Source organism: Salmo trutta, chromosome 23 (assembly GCF_901001165.1).
Source record: "Salmo trutta chromosome 23, fSalTru1.1, whole genome shotgun sequence".
In the NCBI taxonomy this organism is placed as follows: Eukaryota; Metazoa; Chordata; class Actinopteri; order Salmoniformes; family Salmonidae; genus Salmo; species Salmo trutta.
The window spans coordinates 14,943,419-14,961,530 of NC_042979.1; the positions used below are offsets into that span (position 1 = coordinate 14,943,419).

The 18,112-nt window shown below is 40.9% G+C and overlaps 1 protein-coding gene across 2 annotated transcripts; it reads left to right on the top strand.

Moving 5' to 3' along the window:
- The first annotated feature begins 627 nt into the window (after positions 1–627).
- LOC115159455 (StAR related lipid transfer domain containing 7) lies at positions 628–17,325 on the top strand. 2 transcript variants are annotated; one of them, XR_003868889.1, is made up of 9 exons: positions 628–1,755; positions 2,020–2,183; positions 8,712–8,761; positions 9,132–9,242; positions 12,853–12,935; positions 13,088–13,187; positions 13,303–13,387; positions 13,993–15,805; positions 15,843–17,325. XR_003868889.1 is itself a non-coding variant. In XM_029709174.1 (8 exons), the coding sequence occupies exons 1-8, from the start codon at positions 1,301–1,303 to the stop codon at positions 14,157–14,159; spliced, it is 1,215 nt and encodes a 404-aa protein (XP_029565034.1). In that variant the 5' UTR covers positions 628–1,300; the 3' UTR covers positions 14,160–17,325. The 2 variants fall into 2 exon arrangements, 1 of the variants encoding a protein (XP_029565034.1); XM_029709174.1 differs by having other exon boundaries at positions 13,993–17,325.
- The last annotated feature ends 787 nt before the right edge of the window (positions 17,326–18,112 follow it).

Consider the following 18,112-nt stretch of genomic DNA (forward strand, 5'->3'; position numbering starts at 1 on the left):
CACCCGGGATTCGTAAAATGTTTAGCCAGTCATTTGTTATGCTAACAAGCTAGCAAAAGCATCAACTTCTGGTAGACAGGCGAAGCTCTAGTACGCTCAACTGAAATGATACCGTTCATTTACAGTATACTAAAAGGAACTAATAGTACTGTAATTTCCGCGCTTATAAACCCAGGGTCGTTACAGTATGTTAGGATGGGTATTCGAACACAGCCATTGTTTAGGGTAGAGACGTCCCAAGGATCACGGATAGCATATAGACTTCTTTTCACCTTTTTTTGTATTTCACTTTTATCGTGGACCTTCACTGCATAATGAAATCAGGATCCCAATTTAACTGCTAGTGGCTAATCAAAAGATTGACACCAACTACTACAAATGAAATAGCACCCCAATGATAAGTAACCAATAAGAATTGTGTTGTCCAGATAAGGCGGGTACTCTCGAGGGGGGTGTGAACTCTATTGGTTAGTGCTATCCGGGATTGAACCCCATTGGCGTGAACAAGCGCTTGATCCTTTGTCACTAGTTACCACATCCACAAAGTCAAACGGTCTATATCTTAAAAATGTATGAAACAAAAATGAGCTTTTTGGTCTTAATTTCAAATTAGCAGTGCGGTTAAGGTTAGGGTATGGGTAGGTTTTAAAGCAGATTTTAATAAGATAAATTGTAGTAATAGGCGGGTTTTAGCCATGATTATGACTTTGTGGCTGTGGTAACTAGGGACAAATATCATGTCGACTGACTTCGATGTGTAAGAAAAACGTGATGCTGGTTATTGCACGGAGTTGAAAGTACGATTAATTGGTGAGCTAGCTAATAATTGAACCAAATGGACGACTATTAAAAACAATAGTGGTTTAAACGACTATTCATAGACTGTACATTGTGCCTGCCGTCACTCAAATACCATCGGTTCAATGGTGGTACGTTAGCTGGTGCTTGTCTCGTGCTCTTGAATTGCGTAGCTTAGCTAATAAGCTAATGTCAAATACAGTTTGAGACCTGGTTTGATACTTTGTTGTCATCTCTTAGGCCTTTAAGTTAACAACATAACCACCTAACGTTAGAGTAATCTACATCTTTGGCAGTGTTTGTTTCCTATGTTATATAAATGATTCGTAGTTAGTTAATTTCCCATCAATACTGACAGCGTTACAATTGACATTGTTGGTAACAAATGTTCCAAATACACCACAGATATCACATGTGACAGGAAAGTTAACTAATAGGCGTGCACTTGCTTTAATTAGCTGTCACTTATAGTGGTCGAACTTACTCTTGCACAATCAGCAGAATGTTTCAGTCTACACCACGGCGACTTATAAAATTATGTGAAATCAGTGTATGTGCTGTTTGGTTTCAAAGCAGTAATACAGTGAGACAGGGAATTGGCAATGGCAAATCCGAAACCACGACATGGATGAGAAGACGCATGGGCCTGTTGTTATCATGGCTCCAGAGATCCGGGGTGGGCACCAGTAAAAAAGTGGCGTCTGACAATAAGAAGCAAGGCCTGCTGTCAATTTTTGCCAACCATTGCAGCTTTGTGACAGGCCAGAGGCTTCGACGCGCCTATCAGATTGGAGAGCTTTACGCAAACCTGTACTCAGAGCGAACTAGGTGGACCCTGGTAGGAAGCATATGGCGTCGACTCCAGAACAAGCACGCTTCCACGGGGAAGCTTGTGGCTGCACTGGCCGGTGTCTTCCTGTGGGAGGACGAGAAGGTCCGAGATGAAGAACTACACAGGTAGCGACATGCTGTTACTTCCAACTCTAAATGAGAAACATGTTGTTGTGCATATAATTGTACACTGTTATTTGCCCAATTGTTTACATAATGCAGGCGTGGAATGTTAGGACTACCTTTACTTCAACCTTGTCCTGTAATGTGAAAGCAGGCGGTATGCTTCGCATGTTGAGTGTTTAGAACCTGTATATACAGCAACACCAGTACATGTCATACATAGGTAAGAACATATGGTAAGAACTCTAACTCTGCTCACATCCAAAGGTGTGGACTAGAGCTCCAAGCTTTGGAGTCAGTGAAGAATCTGAGTGCATCCTCAGAGAAGGCTGAAGGGCAGGTGGAGACAGGCTGGGAAGTTGTCATGGAGAAGAAGAATTTCAAAGTGTGGAGGCGGCCAATTGAGGGAAGCCACTTGTGTGAATACAGAGGTAAGCCTGCATTGTCACAGATCTTTGACATCCAGAACATGCAGTAAACCTTTTCTTTGTGACTATATGGTTTGTCATCATTTCATCAACCCTTTGATGTAGATTTGCACTCTTTTCCATGTTTTTTTTGCCATGATCATCATCTACATGTCTGAGTTTAATCAAGGGCTGACCCCTTTTAGTCGACTGGTCGATTGTTTGGTCGATAGGCTGTTGGTCGTCCAAGATTTCTTTAGTCGAGCAGTAGCAAAAAATAATGGTGTACAAGATAGCTGTCTGAGTGAACTGTGGAGGCCGTGGGGATGGCACTAAGGCTGTCCCTGACAAAAAAATATCTTTGTTGACAAAAAAAATAAATCTATATATATCATCTTTGTTGACTGAAACTTGTCTGATTTAAATAAGACAAATGCCTTGAGGGAGCCAGAGATCTAGATAACCAGAAGAAAAAAGAAAAAAACTTAACCTGACCAAACTATTCTCCTCCTGTGGCTTGTGCAGCTTCTGAAATTACTCTCCTGAAGTTGCCGGTAATAGGCAAAACGAGGAGTCTGCAACCTTTCTCATGTGGAATGCCTATTTATCTTACCATTTCTACCGATCTGCGTGCTAGTTATGGTTTTCATATGCACATTTTCGTGAAATGTCATTTATAATAACGTCTTCATATCTCAATCATTGTCATGTGGTTAATCAAAATTCTATCCAAATGGAAATGAAACAAGCCTAAAAAGTAACTTATATTGCCTGCTCAACAGGTTATTAGTGGTGGTGCATTAAGCCAATCAGAAATACTATCCGATCCCCAAATGGGAACATTTTATTTGCCTACATTTACGCGCAGGCCAGGTAGCCTATTGACCTACTTGTATGCTTGCGCATCCTAACTCAACATTGACAGGAGCGCACTAAACAAAAGACAATGACTAAATTGACAAAACTCGTAAATGGAATGAAATAAACCAAAACTTGTTTCTTACAAGTGTAGCGTAGGTTGTGCACTCTGCAAACAATGTGTCCACTCTGACAATGATAACAGGAAGACTGGAATAATAATATTTAATGTACTAACAAATGACCGTAGCCAAAGAAACGAACATTGTAGATTGGAAATGATAGGAATTAACAGTAAATGTACTACTGGTGATATGTAATGGGGAATTGATTTACACTAACAATCAAACAACAATTCACACAATGAAGTTATGAAACAATTAATGGGCACAAATATGCGGCAGAGCGCATTCTGGAGAGAGAAGTGCATTGTGTATCTGGGCGCATGGTCAATCCGACGTCTGCATTGGTCATGCAGCATTTACGGTCATACAGGCTCAGCAGGAGTCAGGGCATTCATACTTCTTGTGTGTTGTGGAGCAGTGTAGAGCTGTTGTCAAGGAAGTGAGTTTTTGTTTTCTACAGGATGTACTGCCCAAAATTAGGGAGGTGCATGGCGATGTGCTACAGAGCTCGATTTGGCCTCTGGAGGCTCTGCAATTGCATCACACCCTCGATAAGGAGCCTCCTACCACATCTTCATGTCAAGCATAAATTGGCTTTTAGTCTAGGGCACCGCAGTGGATTAGTTCACTGAGATGAGCGCATATATACAGTTGAAGTCGGAAGTTTACATACACCTTAGCCAAATACATTTAAACTCAGTTTTTCACAATTCCTGACATTTAATCCTAGTAAAAATTCCCTGTCTTAGGTCAATTAGGATCACTACTTTATTTTAAGAATGTGAAATGTCAGAATAATAGTAGAGTGATTTATTTAAACTTTTATTTCTTTCATCACATTGCCAGTGGCTCAGAAGTTTACATACACTCAATTAGTATTTGGTAGCACTGCCTTTAAATTGTTTAACGTGGGTCAAATGTTTCGTGGAGCCTTCCACAAGCTTCCCCCAATAAGTTGGGTGAATTTTGGCCCAGTCCTCCTGACAGAGCTGGTGTAACTGAGTCAGGTATGTAGGCCTCCTTGCTCGCACATGCTTTTACAGTTCTGCCCACAAATGTTCTATAGGGTTGAGGTCAGGGCTTTGTGATGGACACCCCAATACCTTGACTTTGTTGTCCTTAAGCCATTTTGCCATAACTTTGGAAGTATGCTTGGGGTCATTGTCCATTTGAAGACCCATTTGCGACCAAGCTTTAACTTCCTGACTGATGTCTTGAGATGTTGCTTCAATATATCCACATAATTTCCCTTCCTCATGGTGCCATCTATTTTGTGAAGTGCACCAGTACCTCCTGCAGCAAAGCACCTCCACAACATGATGCTGCCACCCCCGTGCTTCACGGTTGGGATGGTGTTCTATGATTTTTCAACGCCGATACCGATTATTGGAGGACCACAAAAAGCCGATAACGATTAATCAGCTTTTTTTATTTTTTTTATATATATATATATATATTTGAAATAATAACAATTACAACAATACTGAATTAACACTATTTTTTTTTAAATAATTTTTTAACTTAATATAATACATCTATCAATTTAGTCTCAAATTAATAATGAAACAACATGTTCAATTTGGTTTAGATAATGCAAAAACAAAGTGTTGGTGAAGAAAGTAAAAGTGCAATATGTGCCATGTAAGAAAGCTAACGTTTAAGTTCCTTGCTCAGAACATGGGAACATATGAATGCTGGTAGTTCCTTTTAACATGAGTTTTCAATATTCCCAGGTAAGAGGTTTTAGGTTGTAGGTATTATAGGACTATTTCTCTCTATACCATTTGTATTTCATATACCTTTGACTATTGGATGTTCTAATAGGTACTTTAGTATTTTATTTTTTATTTTTTTATTTGTATTATTTTACCCCTTTTTTCTCCCCAATTTCGTGGTATCCAATTGGTAGTAGTTATAGTCTTGTCTCATCGCTGCAACTCCCGTACGGACTCGGGAGAGGCGAAGGTCGAGAGCCATGCGTCCTCCGAAACACAACCCAGCCAAGCCGCACTGCTTCTTGACACAATGCACATCCAACCCGGAAGCCAGCAGCACCAATGTGTCGGAGGAAACACCGTACACCTGGCGACCTGGTCAGCGTGCACTGCGCCCGGCCTGCCACAGGAGTCGCTAGTGCGCGATGAGTCAAGGATATCCCTGCCGGCCAAACCCTCCCTAACCCAGACGACACTTGGCCAATTGTGCGCCGCCCCATGGGCCTCCCGGTCGCAGCCGGCTGCGACAAAGCCTGGGCTCAAACCCAGAATCTCTGGTGGCACAGCTAGCACTGCGATGCAGTGCCTTAGACCACTGCGCCACCCGGGAGGCCAGGTACTTTTAGTATTACCAGCCTAATCTCGGGAGTTGATAGGCTTGAAGTCATTAATAGCGCAATGCTTGAAGCATTGCGAAGAGCTGCTGGCAAACGCAGTAAAGTGCTGTTTGAATGAATGCTTACAAGCCTGTTGCTGCTTACCACCGCTCAGTCAGACTGCTCTATCAAATCATAGACTTAATTATAATATAGTAACACACAGAAATACGAGCCTTAGGTCATTAATATGGTAAAATCCGGAAACTATCATTTCGAAAACAAAACGTTTATTCTTTCAGTGAAATACAGAAACGTTCCGTAACGGGTGGCATCCATAAGTCTAAATATTCCTGTTACATTGCACAACCTTCAATGTTATTTCATAATTACGTAAAATTCTGGCAAATTAGTTTGCATCGAGCCAGGCGGCCCAAAATGTTGCATATACCCTGACTCTGCGTGCAATGAACGCAAGAGAAGTGACACAATTTCCCTAGTTTAATATTGCCTGCTAACCTAGATTTCTTTTAACTAAATATGCAGGTTTAATATATATATATATACTTCTGTGTATTGATTTTAAGAAAGGCATTGGTGTTTAGGTACATTCGTGCAACGATTGTGCTTTTTTCGCAAATGCGCTTTTGTTAAATCATCCCCCGTTTGGCGAAGTTGGCTGTCTTTGTTAGGAAGAAATAGTCTTCACACAGTTCGCAATGAGCCAGGTGGCCCAAACTGCTGCATATACCCTGACTCTGTTGCACAGAACGCAAGAGAAGTGACACAATTTCCCTAGTTAAAAGAAATTCATGTTAGCAGGCAATATTAACTAAATATGCAGGTTTAAAAATATATACTTGTGTATTGATTTTAAGGCGTTGATGTTTATGGTTAGGTACACATTGGTGCAACGACAGTGCTTTTTTCGCGAATGCGCTTGTTAAATCACCCGTTTGGCGAAGTAGGCTATGATTCAATGATAAATTAGGCACCGTATTGATTATATGCAACGCAGGACAAGCTAGATAAACTAGTAATATCATCAACCATATGTAGTTAACTAGTGATTATGTTAAGATTGATTGTTTTTTATAAGATGCGTTTAATGCTAGCTAGCACCTTACCTTGGCTCCTTGCTGCACTCGCATAACAGGTAGTCAGCCTGCCACGCAGTCTCCTCGTGGAGTGCAATGTAATCGACCATGATCGGTGTCCAAAAATGCCGATTACTGATTGTCATGAAAACTTGAAATCGGCCCTAATTAATCGGCCAGTCCGATTAATCGGTCGACCTCTAGTTGGGATGGAGAGCTTTGTATGTGTGTCTGTGTGTGGAGGAAAGGTGGTCTAGAGTTTATTTGTGATTTTTTTTTTTTTTTTTTCCATATGTGGCATGCTGGTTGAAATTAGGTAAAATGGATTTAAGTTTGCCTGCATCAAAGTTCCCAACCACTAATAGTGCCGCTTCTGGATGAGAATTTTCTTGTTTGCTTATGGCATTATACAGCTCGTTGAGTGCGGTCTTAGTGCCAGCATCGGTTTGTTGTGGTAAATAGACGGCTACGAATAATATAGATGGTGTGGTCTACAGCTACATGAGGTATTCCATCTCAGGCGAGCAATACCTCCAGTCTTTAACTTAGTGTTCAGAGTTTGATATAACAAATTCATTGATGTGATTATGATATGCTGTAGGTCAGGCCCTATTGGTCTCGTGCATGCAATGCATACATGTGTCATGGAAAGAGAGCAAGGGTTGAGGGAATAGGGAATGTTTTAACTAAACAAATTAGGGATTTCAGTAAAATAACTTCATTGATTGGACATGATTTGGAACGACAAACACCTGTTTATATAAGGTCCTACAGTTGACAGTGCGTGCCAGAGGAAAAAACAAGCCATGAAGTCAAAGGAATTGTTCGTAGAGGTCCGATAGAGGATTGGGTCAAGGCACAGATCAGGGGAAGGGTACCAAAAACATTTCTGCAGCATTGAAGGTCCCCAAGAACAGTGGCCTCCATCTTCATAAAATGGAGGAAGTTTGTAACCACCAAGACTCTTCCTAGAGCTGGCTGCCCAGCCAAACTGAGCAATCGGAGGAGAAGGGCCTTTGTCAGGGAGGTGAACAAGAACCTGACTGTCACTCTGACAGAGCTCCTGAGTTTTTCTGTGGAGATGGTTGTCCTTCTGGAAGATTCTCCCATCTCTGCAGCACTCCACCAATCAAGCTTCTATGGTAGTTTGGCCAGATGGAAGGCACATGACAGCCGCTTGGAGTTTGCCAAAAGGCACCTAAAGGACTCTCAGACCATGATAAACAAGATTCTCTGGTCTGATGAAACCAAGATTCAACTCTTTGGCCTGAATGCCAAGCATCACGTCTGGAGGAAACCTGGCACCATCCCTAAGGTGAAGCATTGTGGTGGCAGCATCGTGCTGTGGGGATGTTTTTCAGCGGCAGGGACTGGGAGACTAGTCAGGATCAAGGGAAAGATGAACAGAGAAAGTACAGAGAGATCCTTGATGAAAACCTGCTCCAGAGTGCTCAGGACCTCAGACTGGGGCAAAGGTTCACATTCCAACAGGACCCTAAGCACACACCAAAATGCAGGAGTGGCTTCGGGACAAGTCACTGAATGTCCTTGAGTGGGCCAGCCAAAGACCAGACTTGAACCCGGTCGAGAGACCTGAAAATAGATGTGCAGCAACACTCCCCATCCAACCTGACAGAGCTTGAGAGGATCTGCAGAGAAGAATGGGGCACACTCCTCAAATACAGGAGTGCCAAGCTTGTTGTGTCATACCCAAGAAGACTCAAGGCTGTAATCGCTGCCAAAGGTGCTTCAACAAAGTACTGAGTAAAGGGTCTGAATACTTATGTAAATGTGATATTTTAAATGTTGTATTTTTTTCTACATTTGCAAACATTTCAAAGCCTGTTTTTGCTTTGTCATTATTGGGTATTGTGTGTAGATTGATGAGGGTGGGAAAAAAACAACTTTAATCAATTTTAGAATAAGCTTGTAACATAACGAAATATGGAAAAAGTCAGGTGGTCTGAATACTTTCCGACTACACTGTAGTTGATTTGATTAAAACACGTAGGATGTGTCTATATATGGAAGAATACAAGTTTGAAAATTTCGACCAGTCGATTGTTTGAAAGAACCAACGTCTCATGGTCGATGAAGATTTTTCTTTTGTCGGACATCCCTGGTGTCATCATTAAGACCCTTTTCCCTCTCATCTTTTCAGTTTTGGGTTCTTATAACGACGTCACCCCCCGACAGTTCTTCAATGTCCAGGTACTAAGCTAGTTTCCTTTATGCTAACTGTCTAAATTGCAAAGTTCATTTAATGCAAAAAAACACATTTGTGTGCAAGAGGAAACTTCGGCCTTTTAATGAACCCATCAAGAAATGTATTCTGTAGTAAAATGTGTGGTGTCACCTGTACAAGTGACTTGTGTGTAGATTCAGCACCAGATTCCCTGTATGTTCATACGCTTCTCTTGCATTTGAGTGTCTATGTCCATATTTAGCTCTTGTTGTCTATTTACCCAACTGCGCTTGGAGTGTAAGGTTTTTGTGCAAGTATGTAGCTCTAGGTGTTGTATGTGCGTGCTATATTACGCCTCTGCTCCTCTCTTGTCTCATGCTCTGCCCTTTGCCCCAGTTGGACACGGTGTACAGGAAGACATGGGATGCTCTGGTTCTCAAGCTGGAGGTGGTGGACCGGGACGTCAACACAGGCTCAGAGGTTGTGCACTGGGCCACACGTTTCCCTGTAAGTTTCCCCTGCCAACTCACACACTAGAAATGCAGAACTCATGCGTATCATCAAAGTCATGCACTTGTGATATGCCTCAGTGGGTTCTCTCTGATGTTACAAAGTAACATTTGTAGACTGTTGTGAGTGCTTCATGTTCTTGCCTTGCTCATGATGCTCTCAATTTCATTATTACAGATACTTGCTAGCAGGAGTTCCCAAACTATTTTGTCCCAAGACCCCATTTTGATATCTAAAAAGTCTCGTGATCTCCACCAAAGTAAAATAAATGTAATTAACAGCCAATGTTTACTTTTTTATTTGGGGCTATGGCAGTCAATTGAAAAACATTCTAACAGTATTTCTGATTGTACTGTCAACTTACCATCATATATTTTTTTTTACGTGGGGCTATTAGTCAATAGCAAATTAGTCTGACATAATGTCTCCTATCTCACCACCACTAATGAGATGGGTGTGGCTAGATGCATGTCGCGCCTGAGCTTCTCAAAGTCAGGGAGGTGCTTGACCGTGCGCACCTCATCTCTGCTGTCACATCCAACCTGGATTGATATTTGGTTTTAATGCAAAAGAGGGCACTGAATCCAGTTTCACACAGAGCTGGTGAAGGGTAGGCTACCAGGAGTTTTATAGTGCTTTCAAGACAACTGGGAACTTTGAAAAATACGAAGTCAAATCATGACGTCAGTGATCTTTAGGTCAGAGTTCTAGAAAGAGGCCCAAGTTTGCGAGTTGGAATTAGATGACCGTTCCCAGTTGTTTTGAACATGGCATTAATGCTCAGTTCCCACATATGCTGAGCACTTGTTGGCTGCTTTTCCTTCACTCTGCAGTCCAACTCATCCCAAACCATCTCAATTGGTTTGAGGTCGGGGTGATTGTGGAGGCCAGGTCATCTGATGCAGCACTCATCACTCTCCTTCTTGGTCAAATAGGCCTCACACATCCTGGAGGTGTGTTGGGTCGTTGTCCTGTTGAAAAACAAATGATAGTCACACTAAACGCAAACCAGATGGGATGGCATATCGCTGCAGAAAAATCAGTGTCACCAGCAAAGTACCATCACACCACCTCCTCCATGCTTCATGATGGGAACTACACATGCAGAGGTCATTCGTTCACCTACTCTGCGTCTCACAAAGACACAGCAGTTTGAACCCAAAATCTCAAATTTGGACTCATCAGACCAAAGGACAGATTTCCACCGGTCTAATGTACATTGTTTGTGTTTCTTGGCCCAAGCAAGTCTCTTCTTATGATTGGTGTCCTTTAGTAGTGGTTTCTTTGCAGCAAATTGACCATGAAAGCCTGATTCATTGTCTCCTCTGATCAGTTTGTCGTGATGTCTGTTACTTGAACTCTGTGAAGCATTATTTGGGCTGCAATTTCTGAGGTGCAGTTAACTCTAATGAACGTATCCTCTGCAGCAGATGTTATTCTGGGTCTTCCTTTCCTGTTGCGATCCTCATGAGAGCCAGTTTCATCATAGCGCTTGATGGTTTTTGCGACTGCACTTGAAGAAACTTTTTAAGTTTTTGAAATTTTCCGGAATGACTGACCTTCATGTCTTAACCTCTCTTGGGTAGGGGGCAGTATTTTGACGTCCGAATGAAGAAGGTGCCCAGAGTAAACTACCTGCTACTCAGTCCCAGAAGCTAAGATATGCATATTATTAGTAAGATAGAAAACACTCTGAAGTTTCTAAAACTGTTTGAATGATGTCTGTGAGTATAACAGAACTCATATGGCAGGCAAAACCCAGAAAAAATCCAACCAGGAAGTGTGGAGTTGGAAGCTGGAGTTGGAAGTGTGGAGGTTTGTAGTTTTTCAAGTGATTCCCTATCCAATATACAGTGTCTGTGGGGTCATTTTGCACTTCCTACGGCTTCCACTAGATGTCAACAGTCTTTAGAACGTTGTTTCATGCTTCGTCCGGTTGGAATATTATGGAAGATTTATGATAAGAACATCCTAAAGACTGATTCTATACATCGTTTGACATGTTTCTACGAACTGTAATATAACTTTTTTGACTATTCGTCTGAACTAACTGCGCGAGCACAGTGGATTTGGATTACTCGACTGAACGCGCAAACAAAAAGGAGGTATTTGGGCATAAAGGATGGACTTTATCGAAACAAATGAACATTTTATTGTGGAACTGGGATTCCTGGGAGTGCATTCCGATGAAGATCATCAAAGGTAAGTGAATATTTATAATGCTATTTCTGAGTTTTGTTGACTCCACAAAATGGCGGGTTTGGTTTTGTGACTGAGCGCCGTACTAAAGATTATTGCAAAGTGTGCTTTTGCTGTAAAGCTTTTTTGAAATCTGACACAGCGGTTGCATTAAGGAGAAGTGTATCTATAATTCTTTGAATGACAGTTGAATATTTTATCAACGTTTATGATGAGTATTTCTGTAAATTGATGTGCTCATTCACCGGAAGTTTTGGGAGGCAAAACATTTCTGAACATTACACGCCAATGTAAAATGGGGTTTTTGGATATAAATATGAACTTTATCGAGCAAAACATACATGTATTGTGTAACATGAAGTCCTATGAGTGCCATCTGATGAAGATCATCAAAGGTTAGTGATTCATTTTAGCTGTATTTCTGGTTTTTGTGACGCCTCTCCTTGCTTGGAAAATGGCTGTGTGGTTTTTCTTGTCTAGGTGCTGTCCTAACATAATCTAATGCTATGCTTTCGCCGTAAAGCCTTTTTGAAATCGGACAGTGTGGTTGGTTTATTGAGAAGATTATCTTTAAAATGGTGTATAATACTTGTATGTGTGAGAAATTTGAATTATGAGATTTTTGTTGTTTTGAATTTGGCGCTCTGCTATTTCACTGGCTGTTGGCGAGGTGGGACGCTACCGTCCCACACACCCTAGAGAAGTTAAAGTAATGATGGAATGTCGTTTCTCTTTGCTTATTTGAGCTGTTCTTGCTATAATATGGACTTAGCACTATTTGGTTAGACAATCTTCTGTACACCACCCCCACTTTGTCACAACACAACTGCTTGGCTCAAATGCATTAAGAATGGAAGAAATTCCAAAAATGTACTATTAACAAGGCACACCTGTTAATTGAAATGCATTCCAGGTGACTACCACATGAAGCTGGTTGAGAGAATGCCAAGACTGTACTAAGCTGTCATCAAGGCAAAGGGTGGCTGCTTTGAAGAATCTCAAATAGACAAATCCAAATTTATTTTATAACACTTTTTTGGTTGCTACATGATTCCATGTGTTATTTCATATTTTTGACATCTTCACTATTATTCTACAATGTAGAAAATAGTAAAAACAAAGAAAAACCCTTGAATGAGTAGGCGTGTCCAAAATTTTGACTGGTATTATGTACATTTTATTTCTCATGATTTTGGAAATTCTCCCGTGAATGCATTTACATGTCAGGCGACCCCACATGGGGTCATGACCCCTAGCTTGGGAACTTCTGCAGTATTGTATTGTATTTTATGAAGCAGAAGCGATGTTTCCCTGAATAAGGGCTGTGTCGTAGGTCACAGATGGCAACGTGTAGTTGTATCCTACATTTTATATTGTATTTTTGATTTGTTGGATTATCTTCCCACAGTATCCCATGTACTCGAGGGACTATGTTTATGTGCGTCGCTACAATGTTGATGTGGAGAATAATCTGATGGTCCTGATCTCCAGGTGAGGGTTGACTTTATGTAAAATAGTTCTATTTAAATACAAATGTGAGGTAATTTTGTATCACTTTTTTTCCCACTCAGATGCTTGGAATCTTATTTTTTTTTAATTTACTCTCTCTCTTCTCCCTTTTTCTCCCTTTTTTGGTCATTTAGAGCAGTTCAGCATCCTGGAGTCCCAGAAACTCAGGACTATGTCAGAGTCCACTCATACCAGTCCAAGATGGTCATTCGCCCTCACAAGTCCTTTGATGAGGTGAATAGAGAGGCTATCATAAGACAACAGATAATCTTACCCTATAGTGACGTATGCTTATTGTGTGCATGTTAGATTACAGTATCTGACCTTGTCATGTCGTCCTGACCCACAGAATGGCTTTAACTACCTTTTGACCTACAGCGACGACCCTCAGACCGCCTTTCCCCGCTACTGTGTGAGCTGGATGGTGTCCAGTGGTGAGCCCTCATACTCCTGTTTCTCTTCACTGAGCTTAATGGTTATCCCCAAGTGTAAACTGGATGTAGTAATTGTTAGAATATCAAACAAAAGATATATGGGATATTTACAGGAACAGCCCTCCTTATTCACAAGGACAGCCATCTGTTCATAGTAAATGTACGTACATGGAGTCAGATATTTCTCTGAAGCGACACAGCAGAAGTGCTTCACTGAAGGGCAGTAGGGCACAAAAGGAACCATCCATTCCCAGCGATCTTTCCATCAAATGCAGCCACTGACTATGCAAATATATTATATTGACCTAACTCAATGGGAGAGAGATTTTCTTTTTTTAGCTGCGGTAGCTGGGCTACAGTTATTGGCTGATTCTTCAGCATGACCCACAACTTGATTTGCTGGTATTGTAGCTCACTGCTTTGCTTCTTGGTCTGATTTACTTTTATCTGGATGGAGAGTCACCTTAGGTTAGAGTATTCAATCAAACCCTTTAAAAGGAAAAAAGTAAGTATTTTGAGGTCTGCAGTCTCCACTGCCATGACTGTGGTTTGCCCTGTGGTTGTATGTTATCCTGGTCATCAGCTTTTGTCCTCCTCACTCATAGGTATGCCTGACTTTCTGGAGAAACTGCATACTGCAGCCCTGAAGGCTAAGAACCTGGAGGTAGGGATCTATGATTATGCCAGCGCCGTGAAGTCCAAGGAAACCAAGCACCAGCCCAGCCAGGACCGGCTTGGGGACAACACGCGCCCTGGGCAGATCTACGCCTAAGGGACTTTTTTTTAAGCAGGGTTGGGGAGAGTAACCTGCACCTGCTCGCATTCAACGACCTTCAAAACACAAGCTTTTGGACACAAGGGGTGATAGGATATCAAATGAAGCTGGAATATACATACGTTGAAGATATGCCGTACTCGTGCTATACTGTTGCTATTTGAGTGGTTATAATGGTCACAGCCATATTGATAACATAATTGCCATGAGAAGCTTAAATTGTACCAACAAGAGCCTTTGAACACTTTGGAGGAAAGACTTCTCTTTTTCTGCCAGGAGAATTGCCATTGGAGCTTTCTGCCTTGAAACAATAGTGCTAGACAGCCAACATCCTGAGGGGAGAGGTGTCCATCATGCCTCCTTTTGTTAACTAGCTGCTACACCAACTAGCGAGACTGCACCAAAAACATTACCCCTATAGAGATGTTGCCAAAGCATTGTTTCTCACGTCATCCACCATGTCTAGTAGTTTCTTCCAGCCACCTTGTTTGTGTTCCTTATTTGGTCATATCCGCACTGAAATAGCTCGCTGTAAAGGCTTAGCTACATGCATGCATAGTTTGTTTATACAACCGAGAAAGAAGAACATCTATAAATAAACACGATGTGATACCAGGAACATGCTTTGTAGCTGAATGCCCTGGCACATTGACTTCCACAGATGAGTGAATTTAAGGGCTCTAGTGGTCTCTTTTTCACGTTATGGGATTAGTGACGTTTTTGTCTGCAGAACTGAGGTTTCTCACTTCTTTGTCTGTCACGCCTTGTCTGTGTTTTAAACTGCCAGGTCACTTCTAACAGCCTTCTGAAGATTACCAGTGTCTTCCTGTCCAAGGTGTCTTATGGCAACCGCAAAATCCTCTATGGGAAAGTGTTCTTGCTGGTTTTTGTTTTACTTGCATTGCAGTTCCCCTACACTCGTCCATGTTTTATGCCCTGATCCAAAAATTCTATAAAAAAATAAGCATGTGTGTTTTTGTGTCACCTAACTATCTGCTTTCCAATGGAATGGATATTTACAGTATCTTGAGTGACTTACAGGAACAATGAGGGTTAAATGACTTGCTCAAGGGCACATGGACAGATGTTTTTCACCTAGTCTGCCCTGGGATTTGAACCAGCAACGTTTTGATTATTGGTCCTACACTCTTAACTGCTAGGCTACCTGCTGCCCCCATGACTGTGACTGAATAACTGTACTTTGTCCTGAGTACAAAGTTCAAAGTAATGGAACAGGCATTATTAAGACGGACTGCTTGATAGTTTGCACTACAGAGGAAGATGTTTGTGTTTGCTCAGCTGTTAGTGTACCTTCACAGTGAAAGTAGCCTTACTTATAGTAGTGCAACACTTTTTCTATTACTGATGAGCTTTGGAAGGCACGTGTGTAGTAACATCATGTGCCCTTTGCATCCTTGTGTGTGTGTGTATATGTCTAATATATTTCATGTGTTTTTTGTTCAGTGTGATATATTAGCTAGTTCCTTCTGGTGGACCAAGGGGCATGAATGTCTGCTCTGTGGGACAGATAAACACATGTGAATTCTCTATTTACAGCCTGACAATCTGGTACAATTGGAATTAACACCGGTTTCTGTGGGATATTCATTTTTTGTCTGTGTTGCTGATATTGGTTAAAACAGGTATTTTTTTGGCTGTTGCTGATATTGGTTAAAACAGGTATTTTGTTTTCAGTGACGGTTTCATGAATTTATGGTTCCAGTATACAGTACATGCGTGACTACAGTACATGAAACAGATTGTTGGTAGTTCACCATTACTGAGTTAGAAATGTAAAAGTGCATTAAAAACAGTGGTGGAAAAAGTACCAAATTGTCATACTTGAGTAAAAATACCTTAATAGAAAATTACTCAAGTGAAAGTCACCCAGTAAAATACTACTTGAGTAAAAGTATTTGGTTTAAAATACTTCAGTATCAAAAGTAAATGTAATTTCTTAAATATACTTAAATATCAAAAGTGAAAGAATTAATCATTTCAAATTAATTATATTAAGCAAACCAGGCGACACCATTTTCTTGTTTTAATTTACGGATAGCCAGGGGCACATTCCAACACTCTGACATTGTTTACAAAATAAGCATGTGTTTAGTGAGTCCGCCAGATCAGAAGTAGGATGACCTCTTGATAAGTGCTTGAATTGGACCATTGTCCTGTTCTGCTAAGCATTCAAAATGTAACGTTTCTTTGGGTGTCAGGGAAAATGTATGGGGTAAGAAGTACATTATTGTCTTTAGGAATGTAGTGAAGTAAAAGTTGGAAAATATAAATGTTAAAGTACAGACCCCAAAAAACTACTTTAGTACTTTAAAATATTTTTACTTAAGTACTTTACACCACTGATTAAAAAGATGCTATTGAACTATGGTATGGGTAATTTTGTTTAATTCCTTGGGTCCCACAATGGCTGGAAGTCTATGGGTATCTACTAACATGCTTTCAGATACCCATAGACTTCCAGTCATTGTGCTGACGCTAGTTAGCATTTGCTAGCAAACTAACTTCCTTCATACTGGACACAGATACATAAATATGGTATCCACAAGTTAATCTGGCTCTGGGGAAGTAGATAAATGGCCTTATTGCCAAAATCCGGAACCATCCCTTTAAAGTAACTTACTCTCATGAAGTCTGAAGATCGTTTGCCTACTTTTACCTTTGATAAACACACTTGTTTTCTGTTTGGGGGAAAAAACTGTTCAGTTACCAGTATATAAATGTTTGAAATGTTGTGAGAGGAAATTGCCTCTAATTGAGCTTTTGTTTTGAGATGGTCAGTTGTAGAGCTACTGTATGCTGAACATAAGAATCTTTGGTTTCTATATTGAAATACTACTGTATGCAATGTTTTGGGAATGTCCACCTTGTGATTGTACCACTTTCTGGTGTGCTATCACTTTTTCTTTCTAGACAACTATGTCACTTCCCGTAGGTCACAGTGGTGTGTTCTATAAACTAAATCTCTTTTTCAACATGGAGTTGAACACCTTGGATATGATTTCCAGAAGTTGATTCTTTAGAAATTGTGTGAAAGAAATTGAGAAGAAAACGAAAATCTATGAAACCAGGAAAGAAGTTGTCATTGTATGATTCCATGTTGAAATGGAGCAACTAATCAGATTCAATAAATCAATTTGAAGTATATTGTATTTTGCCTTAATCTTTGGCTACACTATAATAACTTGGATGAAAAAGCCTTTAGAAATGCTATATAATGTGTTAAATGCTTATTGAAATGCAATGTTAACAAGTAGTGAAATACTAATGTATTATAAAAAGGTTTTACAACATATCTAGCTCGCATGCTTTAGCTAGTGCAGTGCCATTGTCTTCCTCAGACCGCTGCGCCACTCGTTAGCTAAGGCACTGCAGCGGGCTAAGGCACTGCATCTCAGTGCTAGAGGCGTCACTACAGACCCTGGTTCGATTTCAGGTTGTATCACAACCGGCCGTGATTGGGAGTCCCATAGGGCTGCGCACAATTGGCAGCGTCGTTAGGGTTTGGCCGGGGAAGGCTGTCATTGTAAATAAGAATTTGTTCTTAACTTTAACTAGTTAAATAACATTTAAAAAATCAGCATATCCTGTCCCTTTAGGGCCCACATAACAATTTTACCTAGGAGTCATTCGTCAGTCGTGTGCTGTTTCTCCTGCAATGCCAAGCTGCTCCTTCCTGAATGTGTTTTATTTATTCCGTTAAACCTTCTTTTGTAAGATGGGTGCCACGTACCCCCAGTGGCCAGATCTGTGTTAGCCCGATACCTATATCTTTTCAGGAAACAAATGTACTTCTCTGCCAAAATGAATAATTGTTATGGACATTTAAATCTTAGCTGCCCGCCCCACTCTGACGTTCTCCTATGAAATCTTTGCCTAAACTCCTATACAGTGTTATATGTAGACAACAGATGGCTGAAGCAGGTCCAGGA